This window comes from Oncorhynchus gorbuscha, unplaced genomic scaffold, assembly GCF_021184085.1.
Source record: "Oncorhynchus gorbuscha isolate QuinsamMale2020 ecotype Even-year unplaced genomic scaffold, OgorEven_v1.0 Un_scaffold_1329, whole genome shotgun sequence".
In the NCBI taxonomy this organism is placed as follows: domain Eukaryota; kingdom Metazoa; phylum Chordata; class Actinopteri; order Salmoniformes; family Salmonidae; genus Oncorhynchus; species Oncorhynchus gorbuscha.
Window position 1 is genome coordinate 12,348 of NW_025746137.1, and position 19,525 is coordinate 31,872.

Sequence of the window (19,525 nt, forward strand, 5' to 3'; positions counted from 1 at the left end):
GCTATACCCACCCTCTACCCCATATACCCACCCTCTACCCCAGCTATATACCCACCCTCTACCCCAGCTATACCCACCCTCCACCCCAGCTATACCCACCCTCACCCCAGCTATATACCCAGTCCCTCAATACCCCAGCTATACCCACCCTCTACCCCAGATAACCCACCCTCTACCCCAGCTATATACCCACCCTCTACCCCAGCTACCCACCCAGGCCCTCTACCTTATATACCCACCCTCCACCCCAGCTATACCCACCCTCTACCCCAGCTATATACCCACCCTCTACCCCAGCTATATACCCACCCTGTACCCCAGCTATACCCACCCTCTACCCCAGCTATACCCACCCTCTACCCCAGCTATATACCCACCCTCCACCCCAGCTATACCCACCCTCTACCCCAGCTATATACCCACCCTCCACCCCAGCTATACCCACCCTCTACCCCAGCTATATACCCACCCTCCACCCCAGCTATACCCACCCTCCACCCCAGCTATATACCCACCCTCCACCCCAGCTATATACCCACCCTCCACCCCAGCTATATACCCACCTCTACCCCAGCTATATACCCACCCTCCACCCCAGCTATATACCCACCCTCTACCCCAGCTATATACCCACCCTCCACCCCAGCTATATACCCACCCTCCACCCCAGCTATATACCCACCCTCTACCCCAGCTATATACCCACCCTCTACCCCAGCTATATACCCACCCTCTACCCCAGCTATATACCCACCCTCCACCCCAGCTATATACCCACCCTCCACCCCAGCTATATACCCACCCTCCTACCCCAGCTATATACCCACCCTCCACCCCAGCTATATACCCACCCTCCACCCCAGCTATATACCCACCCTCCACCCCAGCTATATACCCACCCTCCACCCCAGCTATATACCCACCCTCCACCCCAGCTATACCCACCCTCCACACTGTACCCCAGCTATATACCCACCCTCCACCCCAGCTATATACCCACCCTCCACCCCAGCTATACCCACCCTCCACCCCAGCTATATACCCACCCTCCACCCCAGCTATATACCCACCCTCCACCCCAGCTATATACCCACCCTCTACCCCAGCTATATACCCACCCTCCACCCCAGCTATATACCCACCCTCCACCCCAGCTATATACCCACCCTCCACCCCAGCTATATACCCACCCTCCACCCCAGCTATATACCCACCCTCTACCCCAGCTATATACCCACCCTCCACCCCAGCTATATACCCACCCTCCACCCCAGCTATATACCCACCCTCCACCCCAGCTATATACCCACCCTCACCCCAGCTATATACCCACCCTCCACCCCAGCTATACCCACCCTCCACCCCAGCTATATACCCACCCTCCACCCCAGCTATATACCCACCCTCCACCCCAGCTATATACCCACCCTCCACCCCAGCTATATACCCACCCTCCACCCCAGCTATACCCACCCTCCACCCCAGCTATATACCCACCCTCCACCCCAGCTATATACCCACCCTCCACCCCAGCTATATACCCACCCTCCACCCCAGCTATACCCACCCTCCACCCCAGCTATATACCCACCCTCCACCCCAGCTATATACCCACCCTCCACCCCAGCTATACCCACCCTCCACCCCAGCTATATACCCACCCTCCACCCCAGCTATATACCCACCCTCCACCCCAGCTATATACCCACCCTCCACCCCAGCTATATACCCACCCTCCACCCCAGCTATATACCCACCCTCCACCCCAGCTATACCCACCCTCCACCCCAGCTATACCCACCCTCCACCCCAGCTATATACCCACCCTCCACCCCAGCTATATACCCACCCTCCACCCCAGCTATACCCACCCTCCACCCCAGCTATACCCACCCTCCACCCCAGCTATATACCCACCCTCCACCCCAGCTATATACCCACCCTCCACCCCAGCTATATACCCACCCTCCACCCCAGCTATATACCCACCCTCCACCCCAGCTATATACCCACCCTCCACCCCAGCTATACCCACCCTCCACCCCAGCTATATACCCACCCTCCACCCCAGCTATATACCCACCCTCCACCCCAGCTATATACCCACCCTCCACCCCAGCTATATACCCACCCTCCACCCCAGCTATATACCCACCCTCCACCCCAGCTATATACCCACCCTCCACCCCAGCTATACCCACCCTCCACCCCAGCTATATACCCACCCTCCACCCCAGCTATATACCCACCCTCCACCCCAGCTATACCCACCCTCCACCCCAGCTATATACCCACCCTCCACCCCAGCTATACCCACCCTCCACCCCAGCTATACCCACCCTCCACCCCAGCTATATACCCACCCTCCACCCCAGCTATACCCACCCTCCACCCCAGCTATATACCCACCCTCCACCCCAGCTATACCCACCCTCTACCCCAGCTATATACCCACCCTCCACCCCAGCTATATACCCACCCTCCACCCCAGCTATATACCCACCCTCCACCCCAGCTATACCCACCCTCCACCCCAGCTATATACCCACCCTCCACCCCAGCTATATACCCACCCTCCACCCCAGCTATATACCCACCCTCCACCCCAGCTATATACCCACCCTCCACCCCAGCTATACCCACCCTCCACCCCAGCTATATACCCACCCTCCACCCCAGCTATACCCACCCTCCACCCCAGCTATATACCCACCCTCCACCCCAGCTATATACCCACCCTCCACCCCAGCTATATACCCACCCTCCACCCCAGCTATACCCACCCTCCACCCCAGCTATATACCCACCCTCCACCCCAGCTATATACCCACCCTCCACCCCAGCTATATACCCACCCTCCACCCCAGCTATATACCCACCCTCCACCCCAGCTATACCCACCCTCCACCCCAGCTATACCCACCCTCCACCCCAGCTATATACCCACCCTCCACCCCAGCTATATACCCACCCTCCACCCCAGCTATATACCCACCCTCCACCCTGTACCCTAGCTATACCCACCCTCCACCCCAGCTATATACCCACCCTCCACCCCAGCTATACCCACCCTCCACCCCAGCTATACCCCCAGCTATATACCCACCCTCCACCCCAGCTATACCCACCCTCCACCCCAGCTATACCCACCCTCCACCCCAGCTATATACCCACCCTCCACCCCAGCTATATACCCACCCTCCACCCCAGCTATACCCACCCTCCACCCCAGCTATACCCCAGCTATATACCCACCCTCCACCCCAGCTATACCCACCCTCCACCCCAGCTATACCCACCCTCCACCCCAGCTATATACCCACCCTCCACCCCAGCTATATACCCACCCTCCACCCCAGCTATACCCACCCTCCACCCCAGCTATACCCCCCAGCTATATACCCACCCTCCACCCCAGCTATACCCACCCTCCACCCCAGCTATACCCACCCTCCACCCCAGCTATATACCCACCCTCCACCCCAGCTATACCCACCCTCCACCCCAGCTATATACCCACCCTCCACCCCAGCTATATACCCACCCTCCACCCCAGCTATATACCCACCCTCCACCCCAGCTATATACCCACCCTCCACCCCAGCTATATACCCACCCTCCACCCCAGCTATATACCCACCCTCCACCCCAGCTATATACCCACCCTCCACCCCAGCTATATACCCACCCTCCACCCCAGCTATATACCCACCCTCCACCCCAGCTATATACCCACCCTCCACCCCAGATATACCCACCCTCTACCCCAGCTATATACCCACCCTCCACCCCAGCTATATACCCACCCTCCACCCCAGCTATATACCCACCCTCCACCCCAGCTATATACCCACCCTCCACCCCAGCTATACCCACCCTCCACCCCAGCTATATACCCACCCTCCACCCCAGCTATATACCCACCCTCCACCCCAGCTATACCCACCCTCCACCCCAGCTATACCCCAGCTATATACCCACCCTCCACCCCAGCTATACCCACCCTCCACCCCAGCTATATACCCACCCTCCACCCCAGCTATATACCCACCCTCCACCCCAGCTATATACCCACCCTCCACCCCAGCTATATACCCACCCTCCACCCCAGCTATATACCCACCCTCCACCCCAGCTATACCCACCCTCCACCCCAGCTATACCCCAGCTATATACCCACCCTCCACCCCAGCTATACCCACCCTGTACCCCAGCTATATACCCACCCTGTACCCCAGCTATATACCCACCCTCCACCCCAGCTATATACCCACCCTCCACCCCAGCTATATACCCACCCTCCACCCCAGCTATATACCCACCCTGTACCCCAGCTATATACCCACCCCCACCCCAGCTATATACCCACCCCCACCCCAGCTATATACCCACCCCCACCCCAGCTATACCCACCCTCCACCCCAGCTATATACCCACCCTCCACCCCAGCTATATACCCACCCTCCACCCCAGCTATATACCCACCCTCCACCCCAGCTATATACCCACCCTCCACCCCAGCTATACCCACCCTCCACACTGTACCCTAGCTATACCCACCCTCCACACTGTACCCCAGCTATACCCACCCTCCACCCCAGCTATACCCACCCTCCACCCCAGCTATACCCACCCTCCACCCCAGCTATACCCACCCTCCACCCCAGCTATACCCACCCTCCACCCCAGCTATACCCACCCTGTACCCCAGCTATACCCACCCTCCACCCTAGATATACCCACCCCAGCTATACCCACCCTCCACCCCAGCTATACCCACCCTGTACCCTAGATATACCCACCCTAGCTATACCCACCCTCCACCCCAGATACACCCACCCTCCACCCCAGATATACCCCCAGGCTCTCACCACTTGTTGGATCCGAAGATGCGGGGTGCGAGGGTAGGCACCAGGTAGTCAGCCAGACACAGCAGCATGACAGTGCAGGACAGGCCGGTCAGCACCGAGGGGTCCAGGTAGTAGATCATCCTGGAGGAAGGGGGGGAAAGAGAGAGAGGGTCAGATGTCTCAATTCCACAGTAAGTCAAAACAAGCGGACACCAGAGAAATTAGGTATTCTATCAAGGGTTCTGAAAAGCTACATTTACTATACCGAACAAAAATATAAAAACGCAACATGCAACAATTAGATTTTACAGAGTTGCTGTTCAAATAAGGAAATCAGTCACTTGAAATAAATTCATTAGGCCCTATGAATGGCATGACAATGGGCCTCAATCTCATCACAGTCTCTCTGAGCATTCAAAATGCCCGTCCGATAAAATGAAAGTGTGTTCGTCGTCCGTACCATTACCCCACCGAGGGGCACTCTGTTCACAGTGTTGACATCAGCAAACCGCTCAACCACACGACGCCATACACACGGTCTGCAGTTGTGAAGCCGGTTGGACGTACTGCCAAATTCTCTAAAATGACTTTCTTCCTAGGTTTTGGCCTTTCTAGGGAGTTTTTCCTAGCCACCGTGCTTTTACACCTGCATTGTTTGCTGTTTGGGGTTTTAGGCTGGGTTTCTGTACAGCACTTTGAGATATCAGCTGATGTACGAAGGGCTATATAAATAAATTTGATTTGATTTGACTTTGAAGCGGCTTATGGTAGAGAAGTTAACATTAAATTCTCTAGTAACAGCTCTGGTGGACATTCCTGCAGTCAGCATGCCAATTGCACGCTCCCTCAAAACAAAATGCCACAGATCCCTAGTTGTGACAAAACTACACATTTTTGAGTGGCCTTTTACATAAAAAGTGCATGTATGACCCTTATTCACAAATCACAGATGCAAGTTTTTTCTGGACAGAAGTGAAGACAGTAGCCTAGCGTTACTGATTAGTTACACAGGGAGAAGAGAAGACAGTAGCCTAGCGTTACTGATTAGTTACACAGGGAGAAGAGAAGACAGTAGCCTAGCGTTACTGATTAGTTACACAGGGAGAAGAGAAGACAGTAGCCTAGCGTTACTGATTAGTTACACAGGGAGAAGAGAAGACAGTAGCCTAGCGTTACTGATTAGTTACACAGGTAGAAGAGAAGACAGTAGCCTAGCGTTACTGATTAGTTACACAGGGAGAAGAGAAGACAGTAGCCTAGCGTTACTGATTAGTTACACAGGGAGAAGTGAAGACAGTAGCCTAGCGTTACTACAGCAGGGGGTTCCTGGGACCATGCATTCCACACTAATAGGCCTACACCAGGGAGTTCCTGGGACCATGCATTCCACACTAATAGGCCTACACCAGGGGGTTCCTGGGACCATTCATTCCACACTAATAGGCCTACACCAGGGGGTTCCTGGGACCATGCATTCCATGATAATAGGCCTACACCAGGGAGTTCCTGGGACCATGCATTCCACACTAATAGGCCTACACCAGGGGGTTCCTGGGACCATGCATTCCATGATAATAAGCCTACACCAGGGAGTTCCTGGGACCATGCATTCCACACTAATAGGCCTACACCAGGGGGTTCCTGGGACCATGCATTCCACGATAACAGGCCTACAACAAGGAGTTCCTGTGACCATGCATTCCACACTAATAGGCCTACACCAGAGGGTTCCTGGGACCATGCATTCCACGATAATAGGCCTACACCAAGGAGTTCCTGGGACCATGCATTCCACACTAATAGGCTTACACCAGGGAGTTCCTGGGACCATGAATTCCACACTAATAGGCCTACACCAGGGGGTTCCTAGGACCATGCATTACACTAATAGGCCTACACCAGAGGGTTCCTGGGACCATGCATTCCACACTAATAGGCCTACACCAGAGGGTTCCTGGGACCATGCATTCCACACTAATAGGCCTACACCAGAGGGTTCCTGGGACCATGCATTCCACACTAATAGGCCTACACCAGGGAGTTCCTGGGACCATGCATTCCACACTAATAGGCCTACACCAGAGGGTTCCTGGGACCATGCATTCCAAACTAATAGGTCTACACCAGGGAGTTCCTGGAACCATGCATTCCACAAATAGGCCTACACCAGGGAGTTCCTGGGACCATGCATTCCACACTAATAGGCCTACACCAGGGAGTTCCTGGGACCATGCATTCCACACTAATAGGACTACACCAGAGGGTTCCTGGGACCATGCATTCCACACTAATAGGCCTACACCAGAGGGTTCCTGGGACCATGCATTCCACACTAATAGGCCTACACCAGGGAGTTCCTGGGACCATGCATTCCACACTAATAGGACTACACCAGAGGGTTCCTGGGACCATGCATTCCACACTAATAGGACTACACCAGAGGGTTCCTGGGACCATGCATTCCATGCAAGGCTATAGAGTTGTTCAAAGCATGACATGTTGCCATACAAATAAACCATGGCTAGCCAACACAGACATTATAGATTGATAAGTAGACATGATCCTAAATAATTTAAATGCAAAACCTTTTATTTTAATTCTGTGTATTCTGCAATGTAAGATGACTCAATTACTATCGGTTATCTCCTTCAACCCCGTGTCATAAAGACAGGACACATCTGCTAACTGGCTGTCTACATGATATGGTGCAACGGTTACAACACAATAAGATCCACTCAAACTGCAATGAAGAAACGACATACTTCAACAGCACCCTCCAGCCCACGAGAATACAGAAGCAAGAGCTGTCAGAGTTCTACGTGTTCCCCCCACACGAGAATACAGAAGCTAGAGCTGTCAGAGTTCTACGTGTTCCCCCCACACGAGAATACAGAAGCTAGAGCTGTCAGAGTTCTACGTGTTCCCCCCACACGAGAATACAGAAGCTAGAGCTGTCAGAGTTCTACGTGTTCCCCCACACGAGAATACAGAAGCTAGAGCCCTACGTGTTCCCCCACACGAGAATACAGAAGCTAGAGCTGTCAGAGTTCTACGTGTTCCCCCCAGACGAGAATACAGAAGCTAGAGCTGTCAGAGTTCTACGTGTTCCCCCCACACGAGAATACAGAAGCTAGAGCTGTCAGAGTTCTACGTGTTCCCCCCACACGAGAATACAGAAGCTAGAGCTGTCAGAGTTCTACGTGTTCCCCCCACACGAGAATACAGAAGCAAGAGATGTCAGAGTTCTACGTGTTCCCCCCACACGAGAATACAGAAGCTAGAGCTGTCAGAGTTCTACGTGTTCTCCCCAGCATTTCTGAATTGTAGTCATCGTCGTTGATGAAGTGCTTAGGCTACTACACACATCTGTATCGGTCTCTTTCAAAAGGAAAACAGTGACATTTTGTTCCTTCTGAAAGCCACGGACTGAGAACACACATGCACAGTTGTTACCCATCTCCAATGTTATTGCAGTCGGTCACATAAAATAATACTGATCACTTTAGGTGGAAAAGAACACATTTCCTGTCTCAAAACCTATAATACTTTTGATTATATATATATATTTTTTTGGGGGGGGGGGGGGGGGGCTCATTTGGCCATATGCTTCCAATAAAACAAAATAATTTGTCCACAATTCCCAGGTTTCTCAATCGCTCTGACTAACGGAGTAGAGCTAGTGCACAACAAAACACCACGAGTCACGTGACCCTTTTATTTGGACCTCTTTGCCTTCTCCCCATGGCGTCTAGAACTGGAAAGTCCACCTAACTAGTCAATGTATGGAATCCCTTGGGAAATGTAGAATTTTTAGGTCAACTTACCCTTTAAAAACGACAAAATATCTCAAGACTCATGACAAAATGTGTATGTAGAAAAGCATGAAACTGCAAATGTCTCTGCCCCATAGCAAAATATGATGCAGGAAGTTATCAGAATGTGTTACTGTAGGAAGCTCGCTAACTTCCTGGATCAACACATGTTGCTATGGGGCAGAGACATGTGCACTTAGGGGGCCTTTCACTTATACTGTGTCTTCAAAATACCCCCATCAAGAGAGGCATAATGTGTGGAACTGCAGGAAATGCATTTTAACATGCGAAGACAATTCTGGAGGACCTGGAGCTGCTTGCTTGTCAAGAAATATAACATCCCTTATTGATTAAATAGATCTAAATATTTATTACATGTTTTATTTAACTAGGCAAGTCTGTTAAGAACAAATTATTTTCAATGACTGCCTAGGAACAGTGTGTTAACTGCCTTGTTCAGGGGCAGAACGACAGATTTCTTTCCCTTGTCAGCTCGGGGGATTCAATCCAGCAAACCTTTCAGTTCCCTGGCCCAACGCTCTAACCACTAGGCTACCCTGCCACCCCAAATAGTCACCCTTTTAGTTACTAGCCCAACGCTCTAACCACTAGGCTACCCTGCCACCCCAAATAGTCACCCTTTTAGTTACTAGCCCAACGCTCTAACCACTAGGCTACCCTGCTGCCCCAAATAGTCACCCTTTTAGTTACTAGCCCAACGCTCTAACCACTAGGCTACCCTGCTGCCCCAAATAGTCACCCTTTTAGTTACTAGCCCAACGCTCTAACCACTAGGCTACCCTGCCACCCCAAATAGTCACCCTTTCAGTTCCCTGGCCCAACGCTCTAACCACTAGGCTACCCTGCTGCCCCAAATAGTCACCCTTTTAGTTACTAGCCCAACGCTCTAACCACTAGGCTACCCTGCCACCCCAAATAGTCACCCTTTCAGTTCCCTGGCCCAACGCTCTAACCACTAGGCTACCCTGCCACCTCTACGCTCTAACCACTAGGCTACCCTGCCACCTCTACACTCTAACCACTAGACTACCCTGCCACCTCTACGCTCTAACCACTAGGCTACCCTGCCACCCCAAATAGTCACCCTTTCAGTTCCCTGGCCCAACGCTCTAACCACTAGGCTACCCTGCTGCCCCAAATAGTCACCCTTTTAGTTACTAGCCTTTTAGTTACTAGCCCAAATAGTCACCCTTTTAGTTACTAGCCTTTTAGTTACTAACCCTGCCACCTCTACGCTCTAACCACTAGGCTACCCTGCCACCCCAAATAGTCACCCTTTCAGTTCCCTGGCCCAACGCTCTAACCACTAGGCTACCCTGCCACCTCTACGCTCTAACCACTAGGCTACCCTGCCACCTCTACACTCTAACCACTAGGCTACCCTGCCACCTCTACACTCTAACCACTAGGCTACCCTGCCACCTCTACACTCTAACCACTAGACTACCCTGCCACCTCTACGCTCTAACCACTAGGCTACCCTGCTGCCCCAAATAGTCACCCTTTTAGTTACTAGCCCAACGCTCTAACCACTAGGCTACCCTGCTGCCCCAAATAGTCACCCTTTTAGTTACTAGCCCAACGCTCTAACCACTAGGCTACCCTGCCACCCCAAATAGTCACCCTTTCAGTTCCCTGGCCCAATGCTCTAACCACTAGGCTACCCTGCTGCCCCAAATAGTCACCCTTTTAGTTACTAGCCCAACGCTCTAACCACTAGGCTACCCTGCCACCCCAAATAGTCACCCTTTCAGTTCCCTGGCCCAACGCTCTAACCACTAGGCTACCCTGCCACCTCTACGCTCTAACCACTAGGCTACCCTGCCACCTCTACGCTCTAACCACTAGGCTACCCTGCCACCTCTACGCTCTAACCACTAGGCTACCCTGCCACCTCTACGCTCTAACCACTAGGCTACCCTGCCACCTCTACGCTCTAACCACTAGGCTACCCTGCCGCCTCTACGCTCTAACCACTAGGCTACCCTGCCGCCTCTACGCTCTAACCACTAGGCTACCCTGCCGCCTCTACACTCTAACCACTAGGCTACCCTGCCGCCTCTACACTCTAACCACTAGGCTACCCTGCCGCCTCTACACTCTAACCACTAGGCTACCCTGCCGCCTCTACACTCTAACCACTAGGCTACCCTGCCGCCTCTACACTCTAACCACTAGGCTACCCTGCCGCCTCTACACTCTAACCACTAGGCTACCCTGCCGCCTCTACACTCTAACCACTAGGCTACCCTGCCACCTCTACACTCTAACCACTAGGCTACCCTGCCACCTCTACACTCTAACCACTAGGCTACCCTGCCACCTCTACACTCTAACCACTAGGCTACCCTGCCGCCTCTACACTCTAACCACTAGGCTACCCTGCCGCCTCTACACTCTAACCACTAGGCTACCCTGCCGCCCCTACACTCTAACCACTAGGCTACCCTACCACCTCTACACTCTAACCACTAGACTACCCTGCCACCTCTACACTCTAACCACTAGGCTACCCTGCCACCTCAGAATATCAACTGTATGGTGGCAAGAGCACACAACTGCTTCCACAGCTGAGTGCCGTGGGGAAAGCAACGTGTTCCAATGAGCCCAGTCACTGGACAACACGTCGAAATGCAATCTGGGAAAAGACAACAGTTTTGATGGTGATAACTGAAACGAGGATCCAAGCTTTCCACTGCTGTATGATCTATTCCTCAACTGCAATAGGCAGTGTTGCACAATTGGAGTGTCCGGCATGACAAAGGAACCGCATCAGCCATTCAAATGCATAAAGGGTAGGCCTCCATCCTCTAACAATGTACACAGTTAAACTATTTATAAAACACAGCATCAGCCATCCAAATGCATAAAGGGTAGGCCTACATCCTCTTAAACAATGTACACAGTTAAACTATTTATAAAACACAGCATCAGCCATCCAAATGCATAAAGGGTAGGCCTACATCCTCTTAAACAATGTACACAGTTAAACTATTTATAAAACACAGCATCAGCCATCCAAATGCATAAAGGGTAGGCCTACATCCTCTTAAACAATGTACACAGTTAAACTATTTATAAAACACAGCATCAGTCATTCAAATGCATAAAGGGTAGGCCTCCATCCTCTTTAACAATGTACACAGTTAAAACTATTTATAAAACACAGCATCAGCCATTCAAATGCATAAAGGGTAGGCCTCCATCCTCTAACAATGTACACAGTTAAACTATTTATAAAACACAGCATCAGCCATCCAAATGCATAAAGGGTAGGCCTACATCCTCTTAAACAATGTACACAGTTAAACTATTTATAAAACACAGCATCAGCCATCCAAATGCATAAAGGGTAGGCCTACATCCTCTTAAACAATGTACACAGTTAAACTATTTATAAAACACAGCATCAGTCATTCAAATGCATAAAGGGTAGGCCTCCATCCTCTTTAACAATGTACACAGTTAAAACTATTTATAAAACACAGCATCAGTCATTCAAATGCATAAAGGGTAGGCCGTGCCTGTCAACATCATGCTACAGAAATAGGGGATTGGGCTCCTGTCTTGTGCTGTTCTGCTGATAACGCAGGCTACTTAACTAAACTCAGTCTCTGCTGGGAGCCTGTCCATCGTGTGTCTGTCTGTCTCTATGCTGGTGTTCTGTGATAACGCTGACTGTAACCCCTGCTGGAGCCACCACGCTGCCTGTAACCCCTGCTGGAGCCACCACGCTGCCTGTAACCCCCTGCTGGAGCCACCACGCTGACTGTAACCCCTGCTGGAGCCACCACGCTGACTGTAACCCCTGCTGGAGCCACCACGCTGACTGTAACCCCCTGCTGGAGCCACCACGCTGACTGTAACCCCTGCTGGAGCCACCACGCTGACTGTAACCCCTGCTGGAGCCACCACGCTGACTGTAACCCCTGCTGGAGCCACCACGCTGACTGTAACCCCTGCTGGAGCCACCACGCTGACTGTAACCCCTGCTGGAGCCACCACGCTGACTGTAACCCCTGCTGGAGCCACCACGCTGACTGTAACCCCCTGCTGGAGCCACCACGCTGACTGTAACCCCTGCTGGAGCCACCACGCTGACTGTAACCCCTGCTGGAGCCACCACGCTGACTGTAACCCCTGCTGGAGCCACCACGCTGACTGTAACCCCTGCTGGAGCCACCACGCTGACTGTAACCCCTGCTGGAGCCACCACGCTGACTGTAACCCCCTGCTGGAGCCACCACGCTGACTGTAACCCCTGCTGGAGCCACCACGCTGACTGTAACCCCCTGCTGGAGCCACCACGCTGACTGTAACCCCCTGCTGGAGCCACCACGCTGACTGTAACCCCCTGCTGGAGCCACCACGCTGACTGTAACCCCCTGCTGGAGCCACCACGCTGACTGTAACGCCCTGCTGGAGCCACCACGCTGACTGTAACGCCCTGCTGGAGCCACCACGCTGACTGTAACCCCCTGCTGGAGCCACCACGCTGACTGTAACCCCCTGCTGGAGCCACCATGCTGACTGTAACCCCCTGCTGGAGCCACCATGCTGACTGATTACCCATGATTAAAATTCTGCCTAAATAACGTTCTCCTGTGATCTCGCCCACGAGCCTGGAGTCGTCACTTGGTACTGGCCCGGTGTGCTACCGGCAAATTTACCTGAATGTCAAGCCCTGGTGTGTGTGTGAGAGCGTGACAGGACAGCTGTGTGTGAGAGCGTGACAGGACAGCTGTGTGTGAGAGCGTGACAGGACAGCTGTGTGTGAGAGCGTGACAGGACAGCTGTGTGTGTATCGTGTGTGTGAGAGTGTGTGACAGGACAGCTGTGTGTAAGTGTGTGTGACAGGACAGCTGTGTGTAACGTGTGTGTGTGAGAGAGTGACAGGACAGCTGTGTGTGTATCGTGTGTGAGAGAGTGTGTGACAGGACAGCTGTGTGTAAGTGTGCGTGACAGGACAGCTGTGTGTAAGTGTGTGTGTGAGAGCGTGACAGGACAGCTGTATGCATCGTGTGTGTGAGTACTACTCACAAAGACCAGTGTGGTTGCCATCAGGGCTGTGTGTGTGAGTACTACTCACAAAGACCAGTGTGGTGGCTGCCATCAGGGCTGTGTGTGTGAGTACTACTCACATAAGACCAGTGTGGTGGCTGCCATCAGGGCTGTGTGTGTGAGTACTACTCACAAAGACCAGTGTGGTGGCTGCCATCAGGGCTGTGTGTGTGAGTACTACTCACATAAAGACCAGTGTGGTGGCTGCCATCAGGACTGTGTGTGTGTGTGTGTGTGTGTGTGTGTGTGTGTGTGTGTGTGTGTGTGTGTGTGTGTGTGTGTGTGTGTGTGTGTGTGTGTGTGTGTGTGTGTGAGAGTACTACTCACATGAAGACCAGTGTGGTGGCTGCCATCAGGGCTGTGTGTGTGTGTGTGTGTGTGTGTGTGTGTGTGTGTGTGTGTGTGTGTGTGTGTGTGTGTGTGTGTGTGTGTGTGTGTGTGTGTGTGTGTGTGTGTGTGTGTGTGTGTGTGTGTGTGTGTGTGTGTACTACTCACATAAAGACCAGTGTGGTGGCTGCCATCAGGGCTGTGTGTGTGAGTACTACTCACATAAGACCAGTGTGGTGGCTGCCATCAGGGCTGTGTGTGTGAGTACTACTCACATAAAGACCAGTGTGGTGGCTGCCATCAGGGCTGTGTGTGTGAGTACTACTCACATAAAGACCAGTGTGGTGGCTGCCATCAGGGCTGTGTGTGTGAGTACTACTCACATAAAGACCAGTGTGGTGGCTGCCATCAGGGCTCCAGGGAACCATGGTTTCTTCCAACGCAGGACCTGGTCCCCAGCCAGGATCACCTCTCCCCAGCCCTGCAGCTGCTCCTCCAGCTGGGCCGTCTCCTGGGCCTGGAACACAGACACCGACGAGACACACGCCAGAGACAGAGGTTAGGAAGTAGACTTGAACGAGCCAGAACAGTCCATGAGACAGGAGCCCATCTCCTGTTTCTGAAGAGTGAGGTAGCTTGATCTACCAGTACACCTCCTGGACAGGACGCGAGTCTATTGTAGAGCCAGGTGTTAACACTAGTCTATTGTAGAGCCAGGTGTTAACACTAGTCTATTGTAGAGCCAGGTGTTAACCTCCTGGACAGGACGCTAGTCTATTGTAGAGCCAGGTGTTAACACTAGTCTATTGTAGAGCCAGGTGTTAACACTAGTCTATTGTAGAGTCAGGTATTAACACTAGTCTATTGTAGAGCCAGGTGTTAACCTCCTGGACAGGACACTAGTCTATTGTAGAGCCAGGTGTTAACCTCCTAGAGCCAGGTGTTAACACTAGTCTATTGTAGAGCCAGGTGTTAACACTAGTCTATTGTAGAGCCAGGTGTTAACACTAGTCTATTGTAGAGCCAGGTGTTAACCTCCTGGACAGGACACTAGTCTATTGTAGAGCCAGGTGTTAACACTAGTCTATTGTAGAGCCAGGTATTAACCTCCTGGACAGGACACTAGTCTATTGTAGAGCCAGGTGTTAACCTCCTGGACAGGACACTAGTCTATTGCAGAGCCAGGTGTTAACACTAGTCTATTGCAGAGCCAGGTGTTAACCTCCTGGACAGGACGCTAGTCTATTGTAGAGCCAGGTGTTAACCTCCTGGACAGGACGCTAGTCTATTGCAGAGCCAGGTATTAACCTCCTGGACAGGACGCTAGTCTATTGTAGAGCCAGGTATTAACACTAGTCTATTGTAGAGCCAGGTGTTAACACTAGTCTATTGTAGAGCCAGGTGTTAACACTAGTCTATTGTAGAGCCAGGTGTTAACACTAGTCTATTGTAGAGCCAGGTGTTAACACTAGTCTATTGTAGAGCCAGGTGTTAACACTAGTCTATTGTAGAGCCAGGTGTTAACACTAGTCTATTGTAGAGCCAGGTGTTAACACTAGTCTATTGTAGAGCCAGGTGTTAACACTAGTCTATTGTAGAGCCAGGTGTTAACACTAGTCTATTGTAGAGCCAGGTGTTAACACTAGTCTATTGTAGAGCCAGGTGTTAACACTAGTCTATTGTAGAGCCAGGTGTTAACACTAGTCTATTGTAGAGCCAGGTGTTAACACTAGTCTAGAGCCAGGTGTTTAGTCTAGAGCCAGGTGTTAACACTAGTCTATTGTAGAGCCAGGTGTTAACACTAGTCTATTGTAGAGCCAGGTGTTAACACTAGTCTATTGTAGAGCCAGGTGTTAACACTAGTCTATTGTAGAGCCAGGTGTTAACACTAGTCTATTGTAGAGCCAGGTGTTAACACTAGTCTATTGTAGAGCCAGGTGTTAACCTCCTGGACAGGACACTAGTCTATTGTAGAGCCAGGTGTTAACCTCCTGGACAGGACACTAGTCTATTGTAGAGCCAGGTGTTAACCTCCTGGACAGGACACTAGTCTATTGTAGAGCCAGGTGTTAACCTCCTGGACAGGACACTAGTCTATTGTAGAGCCAGGTGTTAACCTCCTGGACAGGACACTAGTCTATTGTAGAGCCAGGTATTAACCTCCTGGACAGGACACTAGTCTATTGTAGAGCCAGGTGTTAGGCGTTGTTTAAATACATACGCAAATCCCCGGCTCCCAACATGGCAAAGTAGCAATTTGACCAGTGTGATTCATATTTATTTCACCTTTATTTAACCAGGTAGGCCAGTTGAGAACAAGTTCTCATTTACAACTGCAACCTGGCCAAGATAAAGCAAAGCAGTGCGACAAAAACAACACAGATTTACACATAAACAAACGTACAGTCAATAACACAACAGACAATCTACATACAGTGTGTGCAAATGGAGTAAGGAGGTAAGGCAATAAATAGGCCACGGCAGTAGTCCCCCCCCCCCCCCCCCCCCCCAAGGTGTGTGAAAACGCAGCCTGATAACGGGTCAGGTTGACAAGGACTCAAGATGCACTGGTGCACTCAGAAGAAAAGCCATCTAACTCTCAGTCCAGACAAAGCTGAACTCCAATTCACATATAGTTAACAGTTTAGCCTGTTCATCTAAGGAGCTAGGCTGAGTCCCAAATGTCACCCTATAGGACTCTGGTCAATGAAGTGCACTAAATAGGGACTAGGGTGCCATTGGGACACAAACAGACTGCACCACAGAAATACCACTGTTTAATGGCTTGCTAATAACTTAAGCCCTGCTGACTTCCAAACATCCCTCTACTACTATCAGTTGGTGGCTGAGCAGAGCCACAGGGCCGAAGGGTTGAGGAAAACAGAGGTGTCATTGTGAATGGTCTGGGAAGTGAAATAATCCCACGTTGTGCTGACACCACAAAGACCCGTCTTCATACAGACATCTCTATACCAAGGGGCACTAAACACCATGTCGTCTCATGACCCACAGCCAGCCAGGAAAAGGCATAGCTATTAACGTTACAGACTTGTTTTGCCACACAGATCATCATCGTGATCCATCCTAGTTGTCAGTTGATCCTCTGTGGTAGGTTTGTTCGGTGGATGAATGTAATCAACGATAGACGAGGCCTGACTGCAGCATCTGAGAGCTGTCGTTAAGCTGACAAAGGACGATTTAACAGAAGACAGTTTCAACCAGATTCTAGTGTTCCATCACTGTTCTAGAACAGCGGCTCCCAAACCTTCTCCCACTCAGGCTCCCCTTGCCAGCATTGGGGAGCACCCCCCTGCATATCTATTTATATGGCCACAAACTGTTTATACCCCTCTTGTTGCTAGACAACTTATTTTTGCAGGTTTAAAAGCCTATTTCCTGCAATTCAAAAAACAAAAATCATGGTGTAGTGAGAAAATTCAGTTTTGAAGCCAATTTTCTTTCAATTCCATACATTTTGCCATGGCTAATGTGTATTCATGTGATATTTGAGTGATTAACATTAACACAAAATCTAAAAGCAAAAAAGGGACATTTAGTTAGAAGCGGCAGGTAGCCTAGTCGTTAGAGTGTTGGGCCAGTAACTGAAAGGTTGCTGGATCGAATCCCCGAGCTAAAAACATGTCGTTCTGCCCTTGAACAAGGCAGTTAACCCACTGTTCCCAGTAGGCTGTCATTGTAAACAAGAATTTGTTCTTTAACTGGACATGCCTAGTTAAATAAAGGTTATAAAATAAATATCTCTAAGAAATGCAATGACTGACAATAGAAAAACTGATGCACTACCCAATTTCAAAACAGTCCAGATTAACCTGATTAACCTGATGAACCTGGACCGAGTTTCAGTTTGGGAACCACTGCTCGAGAATGTAGTGAAATACAGATAAAAAAACAGATAAATTCAAGCGGGTGCTACGACTGTGATCATCTCGGTAGCCGATGTGAGCAAGACCTATAAAACAGGTCAACCTTCACAAGGCCAGACGGATTACCAGGACGTGTGTACTCAGAGGATGCAAGGACCAACTGACAAGTGTCTTCACTGACATTTGCAACCTCTCCCTGCCCGAGTCTGTAATAGCTACACGTTTCAAGCAGACCACCATAGTACCTGTGCCCAAGAAAGCGAAGGTTACCTGCCTAAATGATTACCACCCCGTAGCGCTCATGTAGGTAGCCATAAAGTGCTTTGAAAGGCTGGTCAAGACTCACAACACCATCATCCCAGGAACCCTAGACCCACAATTCACATAACAACCCCAACAGATCCACAGATGATTGCACTCCACACTGCCTTTTCACACCTGGACAAAAGGAACACCTATGTGAGAATGATGCACAATGCCCTAACCCATCTGGACAAGAGGAATACCTACGTGAGAATGCTGTTTATCGACTACAGCTCAGCATTTAACACCATAGTACCCTCCAAATTCGTCATCAAGCTCGAGACCCTGGGTCTCGACCCAGCCCCGTGCAACTGGGTCCTGGACTTCCTGACGGGCCGCCCCCAGGTGGTGAGGGTAGGCAACAATATCTCCTCCCAGCTGATCCTCAACATGGGGGCCCCACAAGGGTGCGTTCTCAGCCCCCTCCTGTACTCCCTGTTCACCCACGACAGAGTGGCCATGCACGCCTCCAACTCAATCATCAAGTTTGCAGATGACACTACAGTGGTAGGCTTGATTACCAACAACGAGACGGCCTACAGGGAGGAGGTGAGGGCCCTCGGAGTGTGGTTTCAGGAAAATAACCTCACACTCAACGTCAACAAAACAAAAGGAGAGCAGCAGAGGGTGCACCCCCCTATCCACATCGACGGGACAGTAGTGGAGAGGGTAGAAAGTTGTAAGTTCCTCGGCGTACACATCAAGGACAAACTGAAATGGTCCAACCACACAAACAGCATCGTGAAGAAGGCGCAGCAGTGCCTCTTCAACTTCAGGAGGCTAAAGAAATTTGGCTTGTCACCAAAAACACTCAAACTTCTATAGATGCACAATCGAGAGCATCCTGTCGGGCTGTATCACCGCCTGGTACAGCAACTGCTCCGCCCATAACCGTAAGGCTCTCCAGAGGGTAGTAAGGTCTGCACAACGCATCACCGGGGGCAAACTACTTGCCCTCCAGGACACCTACACCACCCGATGTCACAGGAAGGCCATAAAGATAATCAAGGACATCAACCACCCGAGCCACAGCCTGTTCACCCCGCTATCATCCAGAAGGCGAGGTCAGTACAGGTGCATCAAAGCTGGGACCGAGAGACTGAAAAACAGCTTCTATCTCAAGGCCATTAGACTGGTAAACAGCCATCACTAACATTGAGTGGCTGCTGCCAACATACTGACTCAACTACAGCCACTTTAAATTTATGTAATAAATGTATCACTAGCCACTTTAAACAATGCCACATCATATAATGTTTACATATCC

General features: G+C 51.1%; 1 protein-coding gene across 1 annotated transcript in view; it reads right to left on the reverse strand.

Annotated features, from left to right (window-relative positions):
* Positions 1 to 19,525, reverse strand: part of LOC124022299 (ADP-ribosylation factor-like protein 6-interacting protein 1) — a 30,213-nt gene that overhangs the window by 7,408 nt on the left and 3,280 nt on the right. Inside the window, exons 2-3 of the mRNA XM_046337224.1 lie at positions 14,455 to 14,588; positions 4,872 to 4,991 (exon numbers count right to left, since the gene is read on the reverse strand). Coding sequence (XP_046193180.1) covers positions 4,872 to 4,991; positions 14,455 to 14,588 — 254 coding nt within the window. The remainder of the gene's footprint in view (positions 1 to 4,871; positions 4,992 to 14,454; positions 14,589 to 19,525) is intronic.